This window comes from Cyprinus carpio, chromosome B19 (assembly GCF_018340385.1).
Source record: "Cyprinus carpio isolate SPL01 chromosome B19, ASM1834038v1, whole genome shotgun sequence".
Taxonomy (NCBI): Eukaryota; Metazoa; Chordata; class Actinopteri; order Cypriniformes; family Cyprinidae; genus Cyprinus; species Cyprinus carpio.
The window spans coordinates 22,057,710-22,077,677 of record NC_056615.1 but is presented as its reverse complement, the minus strand read 5'-3'; the positions used below and the strand labels follow the sequence as shown (position 1 = coordinate 22,077,677).

The 19,968-nt window shown below is 39.1% G+C and overlaps 1 protein-coding gene across 1 annotated transcript; it reads left to right on the top strand.

The window, feature by feature from the left end:
* Positions 1-1,048: 1,048 nt before the first annotated feature.
* On the top strand, positions 1,049-19,460 carry LOC122134596 (ubiquitin-associated protein 2-like). The gene is given in 29 exon segments (XM_042745182.1): positions 1,049-1,198; positions 1,638-1,749; positions 1,952-2,126; positions 2,995-3,099; positions 3,192-3,224; positions 4,999-5,043; positions 5,725-5,831; positions 5,956-6,015; positions 6,095-6,147; positions 6,222-6,307; positions 7,619-7,799; positions 8,170-8,371; positions 8,455-8,777; positions 8,884-9,039; positions 9,042-9,064; positions 9,587-9,707; positions 9,819-9,858; positions 10,056-10,251; positions 10,335-10,401; positions 10,614-10,947; positions 11,525-11,613; positions 11,706-11,759; positions 11,867-11,948; positions 12,067-12,287; positions 12,559-12,664; positions 14,882-15,025; positions 16,359-16,426; positions 16,509-16,703; positions 17,684-19,460. Coding segments are annotated over 29 exon segments (3,609 nt in total). The 5' UTR covers positions 1,049-1,063; the 3' UTR covers positions 17,780-19,460.
* The last annotated feature ends 508 nt before the right edge of the window (positions 19,461-19,968 follow it).

The window sequence follows — 19,968 nt, the reverse complement described above, 5'->3', positions numbered from 1 at the left end:
CTGAGTCACTGCCAGGTCTATCACCGTTCTTCTAAATCAAATTAAAGGGCTTTAGAAATAAATCATAAATTTATGCCCAAGCAAATGCTAAGCCTGACCTATTTTTCCTTGGTTGTATTCTGGCCTGCTCGGGTGGAGGGACAGACACAGAATTTTATTTAAAAACATCTTTAATGTGCAGATTCACAGACAAGGCTTAAGCCTGGTATAAGACTGTCTTAACTGAAAGCAACTTGCACTGACATATCTTAAAATATGTTATTGCCAATTATTTGTATCAGGTGCACACCAGCAATGTTTTATCTATGGTAGATTTAAAAAACAAACAAACACAAAAACAAAACTACTGTGAGTGTGATTAATTTAACAAAGGCTTTAATCTAAAACCCTGTCTGTGAAAACTGGCCTAAAAGTCTGAATTCAGACTTATTAAATGTCTTTGCAACAAGCAGTTGTAGTATAATTGATCATGTTGGAATATATACAAGAAGCCAGCTGATTTGTAAAGTTTAAAATTATTTCTGTGAACAAGTTCAAAAAAACATGCTTATTTTGATGATATGGCTATTTGAAATTCGTTGGGAGGAAATTAGTTGTGTATGTTTTTTAGCTTTAACTTAAAGACTTTAAGGGCCAGATTTACTAAATGCATTTAGCTTGAGAGAGCAATTTCAGAAAATCGCCGGTGGGAAGTGGATATTTTTGCAGGTGATTTACTGTTGCGCAAGTTAAAGAACACACACGCCAGCGCATTTCCATATGACTAGTAAAACTGACTACCTCTAAACCTTAATAAAATCACCTTGTGTGATTAATTTATATACTATCCTTTCATACATTTTGCATCTGAAATGGAAATGCTTACAAATGCATGCAGTAAGGTTAGCTGCAAAAATGACTGTCCGTGCCTTTTCATTTGCTAAGGTTTATAATTGCTAATGTTTTACTGTGTGTATTTAGTAAATCCTGACAGTTTTTTACCGCCAAAAGAAGGCTTGCGCTGGTGCAGCCTCAAGACTCAGTTAAAATCCTACTCATAAATGATTCTGACATTCATTGCTGTATGTTTCACAAGTGTTATGGGCTCAGACTTAACCATATACTCCTTTTGTTTGTTCAGGCCACCGCTGAGCAGATCCGACTCGCACAGATGATCTCGGACCATAATGATGCAGACTTTGAAGAGAAGGTCAAACAGGTGAGTAGGGATGTCAGAAGTTGGCTCAAAGGAAATTAATGGCAGGGTCTGCGTTACCTCCATCAAATGGTCACTTCAATAAAGAAAATTGGACTGTAGCTTCTTATCAGTTTTCCTTGCATTATTCCGACGTGTCTATACCAGCAGTTTCATTCTGGGTCACTTAGTGCGCACACAAGTTCCCTCACTGCTCTCGTTATAGCTCTGACGGGGACCATCTGTGCCTAGAGTAAAGTTTGAGCTACTACCGGATGCTCTCTCTCAGTCTCACTCTGAGTTAGAGAGCAACATAAAGCTCAGACATCTCATAGTTCACTCATAGTTTCCATCAGGCCACTTCCTGTTTGTCATGTTGCCTTCCAAATATATGGCCTAACTAAAGTCGTACAACCACATGACTTTAAATGCTTCTTCTTGTTGCTCCTTTTCTCTTTTCTAGCTGGTTGACATCACAGGAAAGGATCAGGATGAGTCCATGATAGCGCTTCACGACTGCAACGGAGACGTCAACAGAGCCATCAACATCCTGTTGGAGGGCAGCCCTGACACTGTGAGTTCTTTCTTTCAATTACTGAAAATAATTGTATATGAAAATGATTTGAATAGTTTAACTATAACAATACTGTTTTAAAGAATTAATCAATATGTGTATTTGTTATTAGTATTTAGATCTGATTCAAAGTCTTAGATTTCTCAAAATCCCATAGTTTCATCCCTCTTTCCATGTTAAATTTGCCCCTTTGCTTTGCAGGAACTCATGGGAGATGGTTGGAAAAAAGAAGAAAGGAGTTTCAGGTCAGAAGGAAAGCGCACAGACAGATGGAGGAGATGAAGGGAAGGAGAACCGGGAGAAAGGAGGAGAAAGAGATGTGGCACGTCGCAGAGGAGGGGCCCCGCGGAGGGGCCGTGGAGCAGCGTGCGGCGAGACGTGAGTGGAGATATGCTTTTGTTGATGCTCCTTATTTTAGTCTGAAAGACATCATGCCACTGTTTTCCTATTAGATGAGGCATTTAGTTAAAAAAAAAAAAAAATGTGACATTTACTTGGGCCATTTAAGAGAACTGTACTTTCTTAGTCTGCAGTCAGTCTTTTCTATACCTCAGGACAGACTGCAGCACACCACAATTTACCCGGCTGCTCTCTCTGTAGTGCTGAAGGGACAGTGTGTGCCACAGTAAAGTTTGAGCTGCTACCGGATACTCTCTCTCAGCCTCCGTCTGAGGTAGAGAGCAACATAAGGCTCATATACTATGACTCAAGTCTTGGGGTTTATTCTGCAATCTGACTTTGATAGCCAATAGTCTTCAGCTATCATTTGATTAGAAAGGATTTATGTAGAATGCATTCACATATATGTTTAAATCAGAAGCTTGGGCTGCCCAGTCAAAGTGGGGTAATAAAACACAATAGATACTATTCGTAAACACAGAAAGAACTAATCATAAAATGTTTGTCAAGCTATTTGTTGCTCTTTAGTTTTCTGATAGCTTTTAGCTTTTTCAATAGCTGCTTTTAACCCTTCCTCAATATAAAGCTTGCATGCTACTTAATGCATCTATTTCAGAGTAGAAAAAAATAAAATAAATAAATCAAGCATCCGAGGGAAGTGTCCTTGTATATGCTGAGACCCAAACTTGGGCCTCTTAGGCTTCCCTTTTTAGGTGTGAGTTTTATTAGGAGTGCTAATGGAGTCTTAAAAGGATAGTTTGTACATTTATTCCCTCCCTTCTATCTTGTGTATTGTTTTTACAATAAACAAAAAAAAATCCTGCCATTCTTTGTATCTTCTCTTCAGTCCGTTGGGCAGGAGAATGGTGTTGGATGGGGCCAAGGCAGGTGGAGTTGCAGGCAGAGGAATGGAGCGAGGAGGCCGTCGGGGAAGAGGCAGAGGAAGAGGCGAGTACTACTGTTGATAATGATTAACTAAAATGAAAAATTGGTTGTGGTTTTGGTTTGATTTCATCTTTCTGTCCTGCAGGTGGAGCGTGGAAGGCGAGGAGGGAGGTTTTCAGCTCAGGGCATGGGGTAAGTTTTTGTGCTTCCATTCAGGTACATTCTCTTTTTGCATGTTCTCTAGAGATCTCCCAGAATTTCAGATTCTGGGAAATGCTAATGGTATCCAGCTAAAATGAATAATCTTGTGCTTCAAAAACATGTAAGGTATGGTGTTTAGCGGTTTTTAGCAGAGAAAGCTGTTCTGTTGAGTCCAACCTGCTGGGTTTAAGTCCTGCTGCTGTGCTTATCTTGAGGCTCTGTGTGCAATTACAGCCTGTAAACCTTAAAGATTTTAACATGTTTTCTATGCAGAGGTTTAACCAGGTAAGTAAGAGCTACTGTGGGGTTATTTGCTGCTTTTTGGTGCTTTGCCTTTATAGGCTTGATGACACAGTGCGCTAAATTGATGGCCACTAGGGGTGGGCGGTAGAAAAACAGGTAGAAAGGTCAAACTCTTAAAAATTTGAGTCATTTGTATTGCTGTTATCAAAATGCCACTTCAGAGTGTAGGGAATGTCTGTTGCACTCGCTTGATGTTTAGAAAGAAAATTGAACAAGATTGTTATACCTGCACCTTCACTGCTATTGTCAACATGTAATGTGAAGTTTATATTCAGGTGTTAAATAGTGCACTGTCATTAAAAAGTTTGGATTTAGGCATTTGTTTATTTATGGAAAGAACGAGATTCAGCAAGGATGCACTAAAATGATCCTGAAATATTGAAAGAATCAGAAAACTAGAAAAAAAATCACGGTTTCCATAAAAATATGAAGTGGCACAACAATGATAAGAAATGGAAAAGTTAATTTAAATTGCAGCAATATTTCACAATGTTAGTATTTTTACTGTATTTTTGATTAAATAAATAGAATTTATAAATGAGCATGAAACATTTCAAAAACAAAAGCAAAAAATTTTATTTTTACTGTTTTATTGATAGTTCATTGAAATGTATATAATAAATAGATTTGGCTACTAGTTTTTTATTTTTGTGTGTGTTTTGGGAATAGCTTTGAAAAAAACAAACAAACAAAAAAACTCCTGACTAAAATAGTTGCCTAAAGTGTATATACTTAATAGTAAAAAATAAAGGTACAGTGTGTGTGTGCATAATAAAATTAATCCTGGATCATGTGATTATTGTAAGGTTATTTGATAACTGAATAAAAAATATTTAAATATACATAAAGGCATAGATTTGTTGCCCACCCCTGACAGTAACCAAGATGCATTTTAATATTTTGAAGTGCCACTATGGCAAGTATAAAAATGTTTGTGTCTGTCATACTGTTATTTAGCAATATGAGGAGTTTCATTGTCATTGTAAACATCTAGTATAGTTTTTTTTGCAATATTCAGAAGGCTAGAATCTAGTCTCGTCACGCCCCTGGACTGGTTTTCTTTTTCTGACAAGACCGCCTGGTCACTTTTCTTTGACTTGCAGTCTTTTTAACTGGCCCCTTTCGCTTGTTTGGTTTGAAGTGTGCTTTTGGATTTCGCATGTTTGGTTTTCAATTCTTGGCCTCTGAACCTGCAGAGTACCAGTTTAGCCTCGTCTGAGCTGGCAAGTCACATTACTAGCGTAGCTGTTTCATTCTAAAGTATTGTCTTATGCTTTTACACCTGTAGAGCAGGTGTGGTAATTTGACCAGCTATGGACGTGAGCACGATGGTTGCCATCTCTCTCGCTCTCTCTCTCTGTCTTGTGCACACACTCAAGCACATCTTTGTTCGCACCATGCACCCCCGTGTTTCTGCCTGTGTTGAGTTGCTTGTAATTCTCCCTGTTGTTTCTCCCTAAAGCCAGATTGATAAGGGCCCCAGATATGATTTGTCAGGAGATGAGAGGTGAGTTAAATACATTTATGAGCGTGTTGGTTTTGTTTGTGTAGGATCAAAGGGTTTATAGTGGTTAGTTATTGAAGAATGCATCAGAGTTTGAGCTTCATATGTGTTTAGTTTCCAGTGGTTTGGATTCCGGGTTTGAGAGTGAGTGGAAAGCAGATTATGTGTCTTGGTGTTTATGGGGGAGTCGTGGCCTAATGGTTAGAGAGTCGGACTCCCAAATCGAAGGGTTGTGAGTTCGAGTCTCGGGCCGGCAGGAATTGTGGGTGGGGGGAGTGCATGTACAGTTCTCTCTCCACCTTCAATACCACGACTTAGGTGCCCTTGAGCAAGGCATCGAACCCCCAACTGCTCCCCGGGCGCCGCAGCATAAAATGGCTGCCCACTGCTCCGGGTGTGTGTTCACAGTGTGTGTGTGTGTTCACTGCTCTGTGTGTGTGCACTTCGGATGGGTTAAATGCAGAGCACTAATTCTGAGTATGGGTCACCATACTTGGCTGAATGTCACGTCACTTTTTTTTAATTGAATTTAGAACGTTATGACATAAGAGTGTTTTTTTTAGGTCGTAGTGGATCTGTTGGAGTGATTTTTGCACATTTTACTGATGGTCTCTGATGTTATTTCTTGCCTCCCTCATTCACTCAATGTTCCCTCAAAAAACAAAATTTTAATTTGTTTTTTAGTACGTTTAACCCAGCGGACTACACTGAGCCAGCCCAAACAGAGGAGAGCTACACAAGCGGCAGCTCTTGGAGTAACACAGGCAACCTGGAACCCGAGGATGGAAACAGTGAGTGATGCCATAAGTGTCTCTTGTAAACCCCTCCTCAGATTCTGACAGTGTTGGCATTTCTTCAGGCTGAAGTACACGCGTATGTTAGAGTTGATGTTCTGACATAAATCTGTTTCCACAGGACTTGAGTTTACAGGTGGAGAGGGAACAAACTATCCTCGAAAGTTTGACTCGGCCCCTGGTGAGTCTTGCACTGGCTGCTTTGCTAAGGATTTGTTTACCTGTTGTCATTGTAAGTGATCTAAATGTCTGTGTAACAGGTGCTTGGAGAACTGCCACAGAAGAGTGGGGCATGGAGGACTGGAATGAGGATGTGAGTATTTGATCAGAGACCAAAAACCTGCTTTTCAATTTAAGACTAAGCAAAACTAACTCTTGTTCTTTTAGTTGTCAGAGACCAAGATATTCACTGCCTCCAGTGTGGCATCCATGCCCATTCCACAGGAGAATGTCACCATTACTGCGGGACAGAGGTAAGGCAGTGGTGATTTCAATCAGTGAAAATCACTAGTCATAAAAAAAAAAAAATTGTCTAGGCATACCATTCAGAAGTCTGGGGTTGTTGTTGTTGTTGTTGTTTTTTTATGTCAATAAAGGCTGCATTTAAAAAAATAAATTAAAAACAAATATTTAAATATAATTTGAAATGTGATTTGTTCAGAAGCCATTTACCCCCAGTCTTCAATGTCACATGATCTTTCAGAAGTCATTCTAATATGCTGATTGCTCAAGAAACATTTTTGTTGAACAGTTGTGCGGCTTAAAATTTTTGTGAAAACTCTGACATTTATTCACTCATTGATTGGTAGAGTTGGGAACCCAGAACCAGTTCTTATTCAGAACCGGAACCGTGAGCAATTTCTAAGTTTCGGTTCCGAAAATGGTTCTGTGAGCAGCCTTGCACTGGTGTTCTGACGATTCAACGTTTCCCGTAAAGGATGTCACAAACCAAATAACAGAAACGCCGCCCTGCCTCCTTTAATTGCTGAGCACACTGTTTCTAATAATGCGCACTCGCGCCTTTGATAACTGTGCACGTCATTTTGTCTGACTGTACATGTACCGGCAGCGCGCAGCACCTGCTGCTAGTAAATTATATTATATTTGTCCCATATTGTCATTAATATACATACTGACTTCAGCTTGGACCACTAAATAAACAAACTGCTATTGTAATGCAAGTATGAGGGTTAGATTATTTAGTGTACAGGTCATTTCAAGAGTGATAAACCAAGTGATAGAAAATATTTATTTTCATGCATTTTAAATGTTTAAAAATGTGGAAATTTCTCATTGCACCACAACATCTCCTGACTGCATTGTTATTTGTAAAATAGGGGCTTTGTGGAGTGTGTGTACACATGGTTATAAGTATAACAGTTTATATTTCATTAATTTAGGGAAATGATCAAGTGTCTTAGCCGGAAAATTTCTAACGATTCCCAACCCTATTCATTGGATAGGAATATCAAAAGAACAACATTTTTTTTTTTTTTAAATGGTGTAACAATCTTTTGTAACAAATGGCTTTACTGTCACCTTTTGAAAAATTTTACGCATCCCTGCTGAATAAGTGTTAATTTATTAAAAAAATCTTACCAACCTGAAATATTTGAATGGACAAAACTATCAGAAGTCTAAATTTTTAATGCAGATTATTGTTTTATCTGGAAGGAATGCAATTTCAACACTCAAAACCACAATATTGTGGTGTCTCTAGATTTCACATCCTGCAGTCATGGCATACGAGAAACCTAATTGATGTAAGCATGTTTGATGTTCAGGATTGATCTGGCGGTGTTGCTGGGGAAGACGCCTCCCTCCTCTTCCTCAGAGGCAGAGCCTGCTTCGCTTGAAGGCCCACAGCCACCATCTCTGTCTCAGTCTCTGGTGTTCAGCAACTCAAAGCAAACAGCATCACTGTCCCAGTCCTCCTCCAGTGCTCCTTACAGCCAGCACAGCATGGTGAGCAAGATGTGATAATGAAATCAGTCACACAGGTCATGTCATAGCTGTTTTTAAGGGTCAGTTTTTATTATTCTTACTATTAGTAGTATTTTTGTTGTGGGGGGCATATTTTATCCAATTTAAGTTTAACGTAATAGATTTTAAATTGAATCGAAGTTAGATTTTTATAATGTTTGTCACCTTTTGGTGTTTTTGTATTTTTTGCTCCAACCCTTGAGTTATTTCCATTTACTGTCCAATCAGCATTGAGATATGGCCAGTCAGAATTCAGAACTGGTATTAAGTTCTAAATTAAACATTATCCTACCTAGACTATTTGAAGGAGACCAAAACATTGGCGTTTTGTCTCTAAATGTCCTTTCTACAGGTGAGCATGCTCAGTAAGGGTTTTGGTGATGTTGGCGATCCAAAAGGAACCACTGGAGGCTCCACAACTGGTTCTCAGTTTCTGGCGCAGATTAAGACGGCCCGGGCTTTGGCCCAGCTAGCAGCCCAGCACTCACAAAGTGGCCCACCTAATGCTGGTCCTTCTACCTGGGATACCAGCCCCACTACACTGGGGCAGTACGGTAAGAGGGCTGACAGGGTTCAAATCACTTCTATGATTGTTCGACCCTCTCTATTAAGTCTTATTCTTTCTCTTTGTCTACAGATATTAAACCTCAAATAGAGCCGGTGCACAGTCCCTTCACCAAACGGCAGCCCTACCAGCCCATCTCCCCTTCTTCCTCCATGATGGATGCCTTCTTGCAGGACAAAGCCACACCAGCTTCTACCACCTCAACCCTACCTCCTCAGTCCACCTCATCGTCATCATTGCCCCAGGCTGTCACCACCCCTCTCTCCAAACCCTCGGGACCCAACCCAGGTCAGCAGAACTCTTCCAGCCCAGCCGACCCACAGGCATCCAGCCCACTACCCCTGCAGCAGCACAAACTCAAACAGCAGAAGAAGAGGGCTTCCATCACAACCAAGGTCTCGATTCCCGTAGTTCATTGTGGTCTACGTTGCTTTGTTGGGATTGATCAGCTTTGCTTTATAGAGTTGATCAGTCTGTTTACTCAAATGGTGTGATTTGCAGATTCCAGCCCTAGCAGTGGAGATGCCAGGCTCTGCGGATATATCTGGGCTCAACCTGCAGTTTGGAGCATTACAGTTTGGCTCTGAACCGGTGCTTCCTGAGTACGATGCCTCGGCAGCTGTTGCCACAACAACATCCAGCAACCAAGGCCAGAACAAGCCTTTACAACAAGTGCTAGCAAGTGGGTATCTCACATCTGAGGGAGATTGTCAGACTGCAGCTTTTATCTAACGCATTCATAGTTTCAAGCACAGGTTAAAATTGGTACAGTTATTACAGTTATTATTATTATTTTTTTTTTGTTAAACAATATTAAAAAATGTGTCTGCATTTCTTCATTTTTAATGTTAAACCATCATGCTTTTTTGGTGGAAAACTGCTGGGAGCTCCTTAAAGACTTACAACACAGTTCATGTTTTATAAGCACTTCTTGTTACAAATTTGGGAAGATGGTTGCCACATGTTGCTTTCCATAAGTGTACAGAGATCCAAGCTGCTCTGAGATGCTGAAAACACTGGAAACATCATGAGCTGCTCCTGTCTAAAAGCATATGAAACATGCAGCGCGTTTATTTAATTGGGCTTACATTGCAGCCTTTGGACTTAAGCCATATCGTGATTTCAGTTTTATTTGGATTAATCATTCTGCCCTGATTGTAACAGTCATAAAATATCAATTGATGTTTTTCTGATTTGTCCACAGTGAGCAAGCAACAGCCCTGTCCAACCCCAGTCAGATGGAGCTTTATGAGCCAAGAGCCAGCCAAACAAGGCGCTATCCTCCTTCTGTGTCCTCCTCACCACAGAAAGACATTCAGTCAAAGGTGAGAGTCAGTCTAAACAGTCAGTCTGGGGTTGTCTATCAGTGAACCACCATGAGTCTTTTAAGAAAAAATGATGCTTCATCCAAGCAAACCTTTTCTTTCTGATTACAGAATGGGTTCAGTTCGATGCAGACGTCACAATCTCTGGAAGGTAAAACTTTCAAGTTTTAATAATCTGAATCAACCCAACTTTAAAGTGCTTGAGCATTTATAGCAGGCATTGACATTGCCGCTGCACGTGCTTATTATAAACCGAATGTATGTCCGTTGGTGTGGACACTATTACAGTTATCTCTCTTGGAAAACAAGCCTCGTGCAATATGTTAAATATCACATTATCTTTCCTAGCTGCAGCAGGCTCTGCAGTGCCCTTGAAACCGGCATCCGAATCAGTCGTCCCACCATCGGTTTCCAACATATCCTCATTGGCTGACCCTTCATCAGGTCCTCCTTCCCTGCTGACTACATCCAATCAGACGCCTCTCAGTGCTCTCGGACACGAAGACAGCTCACCCAGCTCACTGGCCACTCCTCAGCACAATAAGTACGGCATTTTGTTTTTGCGTAACTTCAGATTAATCTGTCTGGATAAGAGAGATGCTAATAGTACTGCATGCTTCCCATCAGCTCCCTCCCTGCACAGCAAAACAGTTTGGTACCTTCTTCAGTTCGCAGTTCGAGCACAAGTCTGCTGGTGAGTTTGCAACTAAATGTACAGCGTAAAGTCAATGTGAAATCAGTATGGTCTGTTTACATGATACATAGTCTTGTTTTGCATGGCATAATAATTACTTGATCTGATCTGATTTATTCTTCCAAAAATTGTCTGTTTACAAAATTGTTTTATTTTGTATTTAATTAGTTTTTATTTTTTCATCTTGTTTGCTCACTGTGGTCTCCTCCCAGCACCCAAGCGTGGATGGCGATTCCAGCTTGCACTCCTCGTCTTTCTCATCGGTCTCTGCTGTGGCTCCTTCTTCAGTTCCCTCACCCTCTTCAGCTACTTCCGCGGCCCCTGTTTCCCACAGTGGCCCTGTTGCCCCCTCTTCATCTGTCAGTTCGGTCTCAGTGCAGTCTGCACTGGGTCCAGTCAGCAGTCTGACCATGGGATTGAACAGTGGTGCTGGTGTGGTTTCAATGGCACCCCCTTCGGCTGCTGCATCATCATCATCATCTGCTGCTGCCTTGGCCACTGCAGCACCTTCATCTGCCTCATCGTCTCGCAGCACGGCTGCCTCAGGTAAAAGTAACGTGACACCCAATTACTCTTTCTGCGATAATGATTCATAGGGTGCCATCTGAAGGGTTAGAATCATCTAGTACACTTGCATTTAATTTATTTTTGTAACTTTGAGAAATGCTTCCTTCAAGCATTGGATGAACCTGTGGTCAGGGTGCTGGACAACAAGTTCATTAAACCCCTTGCAGCTCTTCTGCACCCAGCTGCCATTTCCACCTGTTTTCAGTTATCAAAGACATGTACGCAACATATATAATGGGCATAAATGCTAATTTATTTCCACGTATGGAAGAAAACCCCACAGGTTCCCTACTGGAATTTGGTGATATTAATCTGTAGTAACACACAGATGTTTCAGACGATTTTGCGGAATGACCCCACTATATGTTTAACTAGGGATAAAAAGTGTTGTTTGGAATAAACTGTACATGTTGAAAATGATGCATAATGATTCTGCATCAGTCAACATTCCTTTCATTATCTCAGAGATGTGCAAATCAAAACTTGGGAAATGCTTGATGTAACAGAATAAAACCATTTCAGTATAATTTGATTGAACGCTGCTTCATCTAAACAGGGAAAGCACCTCCAAACCTGCCTCCTGGAGTGCCGCCCTTGCTACCCAACCCTTACATTATGGCTCCCGGCCTGCTTCACCCATACCCAGTGAGTGTTTTGCTTTTGTCACTTCTGTACTCTTCAAGCATGCTTTATTTGTCATGTATTGTTTTAGCTCACAAACGTCTTATATCCTGCAGCCTCAAATGTATGGCTACGATGACTTACAGATGCTGCAGACCAGGATACCACTGGTAAGGGGTTGTTCCTGTTTGATTAGCTGAAGTATTTTATATGAAAACAGCAGCGCTGGATTTGTTTGTAGCATATGAAGTTGAAACACTATTTTCTCCTCCTGCAGGACTATTACAGCATCCCATTTGCTACTCCAACCACAGCACTGACTGGCAGGGAAGGCAGTTTGACAGGCAACCCTTATTCTGGTAAGATGCACTCAAGTTTGGTTTGTGCATTGCATTTAGTATCTGGTGAGGGGAACCTAAGAGTTTTGAGCCAAATGCTACATTTTCTGAAATGCTGTTTATAAAATCTTACTTTTAGCTGGCGACCTGTCGAAGTTTGGCCGTGGCGACGCATCATCTCCTGCCCCAGCCACAACACTGGCCCAGCCTCAACAGACCCAGACACAAACACACCACACCACCCAGCAGCCCTTCCTTAACCCAGCCCTTCCACCGGGATACAGCTACACTAGCCTGCCCTATTATACTGGTGTGCCTGGTCTGCCCAACACCTTCCAGTACGGCCCTGCCATGTTTCCGGTAAGCATTCAAAGTATACAGTTGTAATTACATTGTGGATAAATATGTCACCTCTGAGAAGCGATAAACAGTCTGCATAAACACTCCCACTTTAGAAGCTCTTTTGGGCCACCTTTGAAGTCTAAATTTGGCATTAAATTTTTAACTAAATTTTTGACCACAAACGGATGGGAAACCCATGGAAAAAACGATTAGCGATTGGCTGGTCTTGTTTTACCGATATGGCAACCTTGCCGTGATTTTAAAGGAGTGTTTCTGAATGTTCCTCCAGGTGGCTCCTACCTCCTCTAAACAGCACGGTGTGAATGTCGGTGTCAATGCGTCTGCAACACCCTTCCAGCAAGCTAGTGGTTATGGATCACATGGATACAGCACTGGTAATGCATTTTCTTATGTTCATGCAGCATTTAAAATGTAGTAAAATCGGTCAGATGCATAGTAGGTCTCGTAGCCATCTTGTTTCACAGGGCTGAGTTTTCAAACCATGTAAAACTAAATTAGCTCAGTCACCTCTAAACCCTGCATTGGCCAAGTCTGTTCTGTTTCTTGTCTGTGAAGTTGAAGCATGAGACAATGCATCTTATGGTTAAAGGTATAATACCGGGGTACTCAACAGGCGGCCCATCTGCATTAATTTTGTGGCCCGCATCATGCTGAAGATTAATGTGTTTATATTACAATTTGCACTCAAAAAATTAGATTTTCTTTTTTCTTTTCTTTTTTTTATGTATACAATCACAGTAGTAAACTCTGCTCGATCTCTGCAAGCGCAGTTAAAAAGCAACACGCCCCAAACAAATTAAAAGAGAAGCGTTGTCCAACAAAAGAGGACATTTAATAACATGATTTTACTCCTCAACATCAGTCGAGTGATTGAAATAATTTTAATTTTGTAAGCTGATGTATGGTTTTTGTCACAAACAAAAATTGTTTTAGCATTTTGAGTTTCAGTACTCTGAGAATGAATACATCAATATATCAAAACAAACTCTTAATCCAATTTTTTGTCCCCAGATTTTTACTCTTAATATATATATAAATATATTGTATTTATTAAGTAAATGGCCCTTCGCATTTTTATGTAGTTTAAATGTGGCCCACTTGGCCTCTGAACTTGAGTACTCCTGGTAAAATCCATAGTACTGCATCTTGAAAGTTTGGTTTTGCAAAACCAGATGACTTTGACAATCACATCTGTACTGCATGGAATTTTGTTCTGTGTCCTATTTGTGGGGTAGCTTTAACAATTGTGGGTTGTACTATTGAATTGGAGTGTTCTGGACTGAAAGCAATCTGAAGCTTCAAGAATATGGCCAACTTTGAACATTTTAAGAACATATGTTGGCCGATCATCTACTGTATTTAGTGAATCTCAACTGTGATGTGAACTGTCCAAAGTTTGTGCACAGATAGGCTTAATCAAGCACTTCAAAGTACCGCCTATGGGTGGGTTTCTGTTAGGGGTGGGGGGGCGGGGAAAAACGATACAGCATAGTATTGCAATATTTTCCATGAGAACACTAGATGTTGGTGTTGAGGTTGTTGTTTTTTTTTTTTCTTCTGGTGAGGTCAGCTGGCTCACCTTTTGCATGCAGTAAGTTAGTAAAATAAAGATGACAGCATCACGGAAAGTTATCAGTAAAGCTACATGTTTAAATCGGATGTAAGACTTTTATTTATTTTAAATTTGACAGTAATTTACTTTCAAATGCCCCAATTGCTGAAGGGTCTGCACAACTTTTTTGTACAAGTTTGTTGCATTGATCAAAATACCTGAAGTAGCACAGCAGTGTATACCTGTTTACATTTAATTAAGGTGGACTAGATTAGACTGTAATACAAAGAGTTTGCCAGGTGCATACGACATTTATGACAGGTCTTCTTGAAAATGTTGGTCCGTTTGTTTGCTTGACAATCCCATTTTGCACTGCAGCAATAAAATTGAAGTGAGATAAACTGAGAAATGCTTCTTTTTAGTTAAAACATGTTGCCAAATTTTCCTTTTGGGGACATCATTTGACGTTGGTAAAAGGTAGTAAATTACAATATATCACGATACATTTAAAACTGCAATAATATTGTATCGTGAGTTTTCTGTGGTACCAGTGATGTAAGGAGAATGAGGTGGGAGGGAGGTCGCTTGGTTGAGGGTGGTGGGTTCACACATGCTTTCCACACGCTGCTTGCGTTTAATCTTCCACCACTTTTGAGCACTGTTTGTTTTACCCTTCCATGACTTTGCACTTAGGCTCTCATTCGATCTCATGAAGTCTCTTATTATTAAAAATTTTTTCTTCATTCTTTTCTTCCACAAATTCCATCTTTTTCTCTTACCTTTTCCATTCTTTTGTTGATCTTTTCCAGCTTCATCTTCGTCAGTCCTAATGTTATTTTTCTATTCTCTTTATTTCCATCACTTTATTTCCTGACTTTAAGTCACCAGTATTCTTTTCTGATGAGGCCCCTCCCCCAGCTTGCAGCGTCCCTGCCTCCATCCCTATGCCCCGCCCCTTCACTCCTCCTCCTCCCTTCTGGCCCTGCCTGGTGTGTGTCTAATGCTGTGGGGCTGTGGCTGTGTGTCTGACCGTTTGCAGGCTATGAGGATTTGGGCCAGGCTTCGGCAGGGAGCGGGGATTTCTGTAAGGGCGGCTACGGCACCGCTGTTGTCGCAGCCGCTGCTGCCGCCGCTGCTTCTGCGCAAAACAAGCCCGCCAGCTCCGTCACCGGGCCCGGAGTGGGTGAGTGCAGCCTCACGCTAAAACCCCATTTTCCTATTTCCTCCTCCCTTTTCTTTCTTAAGCTCTCTCTCTCTCCCCTCATTTGCTCCTAACTCACTACTGGTCAAGCTCAATGAAGCCGTCACATTCGGCCTGGTCTCAGATGGAAGGAGATCGGGAAACGGGGTTTCACTAGGAAGGGTGGAGGACACGGAAGGGTAGAACATCAGGGTTGTTACTCCCGTGACTTCAGACACCAACATGGTGACAGTCTTTAACACTTTCATAAGTGTTTCCTGATGGATGCAAGAAGCCAACTGCCCAAAAAATGCTTAGATTAGTGAAATAGTTTGAATGGCTTTTTTGCCTTCCAGTAATTTAGTTCTGGTCAGATATTTTTGTTTCTCTGAAATGGGCTAGTGTTTACTGTTAATGGGGTAAAATATCAGTTCTGATAAGAGCAGTGGTGGTCTCTTAAATTTTATTTGTCTTCATCTCAGTAAAAATGCTTTATGCATCAAATTGTGTTTAGGTTTTTCATCTTGTGATCATTTCGGCAGCTTGATGATCTGGGCTAAATTTGTGTTTTACACTACTTATGGCAGTCTGTGTACATTGTGTTTTTTTTTTTTGTTTGTTTTTTTTTTTATTAAGCAAATTTGTGTGTGTATGCTATATTTTAAATTGCATATATTGGTCAATAATATGATTTGCTTAAACCAAGTTAGGTTAATTTGAAACTATTTTTGGGAATATTGTAACTAAAGCAAACTGTTTTAATGTGCTTTATAAATCCAATATTTGGTATCTACTTTTAAATGGTGTCTTGTGGTCTATTGCGGAGATCATTGTTTTCAAATGTACTATCATAATTGTATGCTTAAGTGAATTTACCCCATCCTTAGTGACTCTTCACTGATTTTCTTTAGTCATCTTATGGTTTCTTCAGCCATCTTTTCAATCTTAAGAACACTTAACTCGTCTGTGTTGGTTCAGTTTTTATTGTAATTGTTGCTTGTGTACCATTTTGTGCCTCGTGTAAATCAATTTGCAAGTGTTGTCTGTGTGTGGTTTTTATTTTTTGCCTAAGTTTAGCCTTGAAATTATTAATGTGGAGCCACAGATAATGAGCTTTTGTTTTTGTTTTTTTTACACAATTTTCCTGAAACTCCTCTTAGAGGAAAACATTTCTATGCTTCCACCTTTAAATATGCATTCCTCATTTACTGGATTTATCAATTTCATACTACTAATCATACAAGTCAGCATTGTAAGGTCAGTCTGTCTCAAGCTAACTGATGTTTTGCTGCTTTCAGCATTCACCATTTTGTGTTTTTTGACTTTTCTGCTTTAGGTGTCTCTGTGACATCAAGCAACACAGGAGTCCCTGACATTTCAGGGTCTGTTTACACAAAGACGCAGGTGAGCATTCTCGTCAAAATGTTGTGTTTTTCTTTGTTGGATTAACTTGGTCACCAAAAGTGTCTTGATCTGACCCCCACAGTCTTTTGAGAAGCAGGGTTTCCACACAGGAACCCCCAGCGCTTCCTTTAGTTTGCCCTCAGCACTTGGTAGTGGCGGCCCCATCAACCCTCCGGCTGCGGCAGGTTACGCTCCAGCCCCTTACATGCACATCCTGACCCCCCATCAGCAGCCCCACTCTCAGATGCTCCACCACCACCTGCAGCAGGACGGACAGGTGAGCTTGCACAATCACGTCTGATTTTGTATTTGTATCCTGTTTATAGACCAATCATAGAAAAAAAATTCTTGTTCTTTCATTATAACTTAACCTTTTTTTTTTTAATGCAATAATTGATTATTATTATTAATATGATGATTATTACACATTTTCCCCTGCAAAATCAAAGCTTTTTGTTTGATTTGGAATGGTTTTTAATAATAATAATTTGTCATGTTTAATTTAGAATACTAACTATATATATATATATAAACTAAATAATTAATAATAATAACAATAATAATAATTTTATGATTGTTGTTGTTATTACACATTTTTATAATAATAATAATAATAATTTGTTGTTGTTTATATTATTGCTGTTATTATATTTCCCTTCCAAATTGTCATGTTTCATTTTTAAAGCTTTATCATAATAATAATAATAATAATAATAATAATAATAATAATAATAATAATAAATATATTTCCCTTGCAAATTGTCATTTTTCATTTAGAATACTTTATGATAATTATATTATATGATATTATTATATTTCACTTCCAAATTGTCATGTTTAATTTAGAGTACTAAATTAAATAATTAATAATAATATTAATAATTTGATTATTACACATTTGTATAATCTGTTGTTGTTGTTGTTGTTGTTGTTGTTTCCCTTACAAATTGTCATGTTTAATTTTAGAATATTTTATAATAATAATTTTATTATCATTTGTAAGTCACTTTGGATAAAAGCGTCTACTAAATGTAAATGTTGTTGTTATTATTATTATTATTATTATTATTATTATTATTATTTCCATTCCAAATTTTTCATGTTTAATTTAGAATACTTTATTTATTATAATAATAATAATAATAATAATAATAATAATAATAATTTTTTTTCCCTTCCAAAGCTTAATATAAATGTGCATTTTTAAAATATGAAATATCTTTATTTTATTAATATTTCAATTGTTTCCTCTCTCAGAGTGGCTCTGGGCAGCGCAGTCAGAATGCCTCCATTCAACAGAAGTCACAGATCAACAAGTCGGGATACAACAGCTACACCTGGGGAGGCAATTAATACCCTGTCCTGCCTCGTCTGGTGTTCCAAAGGCTGGATTAGTGGATCCTTTCCCTTCTCCCCAGATATCTCCCCCCTTTCTCTGTCCTCCACGGCACTCCCTGTCCTCTCTCTGCACAGTCACCCTGCAGTACCAACCCCATTCCACTGGTGGCACTGTCCCGAGAGAGAGAACTGTAAGGCCCGCTCAAAGAAGGGGCACAGGGGAGAAGTCTTAACGGGGAGCGTGATCTCGCGAATATATGGATAGTTACTTAGGCCTTCATGATCGGAGTATTGAGTATTTGGAGTTTGTATTGTGTTCAACATACAAAAAAAGCCCCACCCCCCTTTTTTTTTTCTTTCTGGCATATGTAACAGATCTGTTTTCTAAAAGGACAAGAGTTTAGTTTTTTCCCCCCTCTTCTTTTTCTTTTTACTGATGGATAAAATGAAAAATAGAGGTTTGTTAGAGGGAGAGGGCAGGTTTTTTATTTTCATGCAGTTTATTTCCCTCCTTTTTTCTGCTTGTTTGATCAGCACCCATGATCCAAATGTACATGCACCTCCTCTGTTTTCCCCCTGCAATGAGTTTTTACCTAATTTTATTTTGGGAAAAGAAGATATCACTAAATCGGCTAGTGCAGTTGTGAAGTTTATTTTCTACCAAATATAAATGGATATATGAAAAATATAAATATATATAGGCGAGTTCACAGGCTTTGGATCTGTACTGCGTGTGTATGTGCATGTGTGTGCTTTTGGGTTTATTTTGTGTGTGAATGAATGAATTGCATCGTCAGGGTGGCCAGTGTATGAATGTTGTACTTATAGAATAGGCTTCAATGTGTATTCCTTTTTAATTTCTTTATTGGAGCCTTATTGTACTCTCCAGATGTGAGAAGTGCACTGGTCACCTTATACTTTAGACTTAATTTCTGCAAACTGATATTTTTTTTGGTCCTTATTAACCGCCCTTCCTGTAGCAGGGAGACTGGATTATGTTAAGTAATGACTTTTGACCTCTGCGTTTTGCCATAAGCTTGATGTTCTTCATTTGCGATGGGGTTCTGAGGTCACAGTTTTCTTCGGCCACCCCCTGTGTGTTTTTCCACAGCCTCTGTCCTTCTGTCATACCTGCAGTCATCCTCCCCTTGAAGTGCGCCAGCTTCTGTCCCCAAATATATTCTTTTAGTAATATGATTATTAGGAAAGTGCTGATGGACAGAATTGTACTATGGGTATTTTTTTCTCCCTTTTTTTTTTCTTCTTTTGTCAGTGACTTTTTTTTTTTTTTTGTACTGTGCATTTTAAAAAGATTTAAATGGATAAACTTGTCTTGTACATATATATATAAAAACACAAGTACTGTAGTATGTTTGTTTGATGGCTTCTTTTCTCCCCTCTCCAATCCTTACACATGGACTTGTTAGCAATTTTTTTTTTTTGTTTGTTTCATAATTTTTTATTTTGTAAAAAAAATATATATATAAATATTAAGTAAATAAACAAGAAAAAGACATTTTCATCATTTTTGGATGTGAATGTCTTTTTTAAGAAAACTATGATTGTGTGCCTTTTAACTGAAGTGTGCTTCTTTGTCTTTTAGTTTTAGGCCTTTTAAATGTTGCTTTGCAAACAATAAACAAAAGTAGCCAAAATCTTTTAAACCCAGCATGAGGTGGCTAGTTGGCAAAGATATTAAAAAAAAAAAAAAAAATAGTATTTTCAACATGCATTTTGAAATAAGGTGTCTATTTATTGTTATGCATAAAAAGGATCTTGCAAAAATGATTGTTAAAAGTGTTGAATGGGGTATTGAATTAAATGGCTTGCCACAATCATGATACTTTATTAACATTTATTTATTTGAAATTTACACACAAAAAAAAACGTCTTAAATGATCGCATAATGTTACCATGATTTTGTGAAGTAAACAAATTGTAGTTTTTAAATCCTCTGTAGTTTGAGAGATATTAGCATTAGATTCTCTTTACAGCACCTAATGTAAATCCTTCACGTAAATTCATCGTAAACTTGATAATGTCTATATTATTTTCCAACTACCGATAGTCTGGTATTGTTATTTCTATTTATTTTACAATTTAAAACTGTATTCCACATCTTATCATTTTCATTAGGCGATCACGATTGGCTATTACGGCGGACTTTTATTTTGAAAGGATTTCCCGGAAGTTAGTGGAAAGAT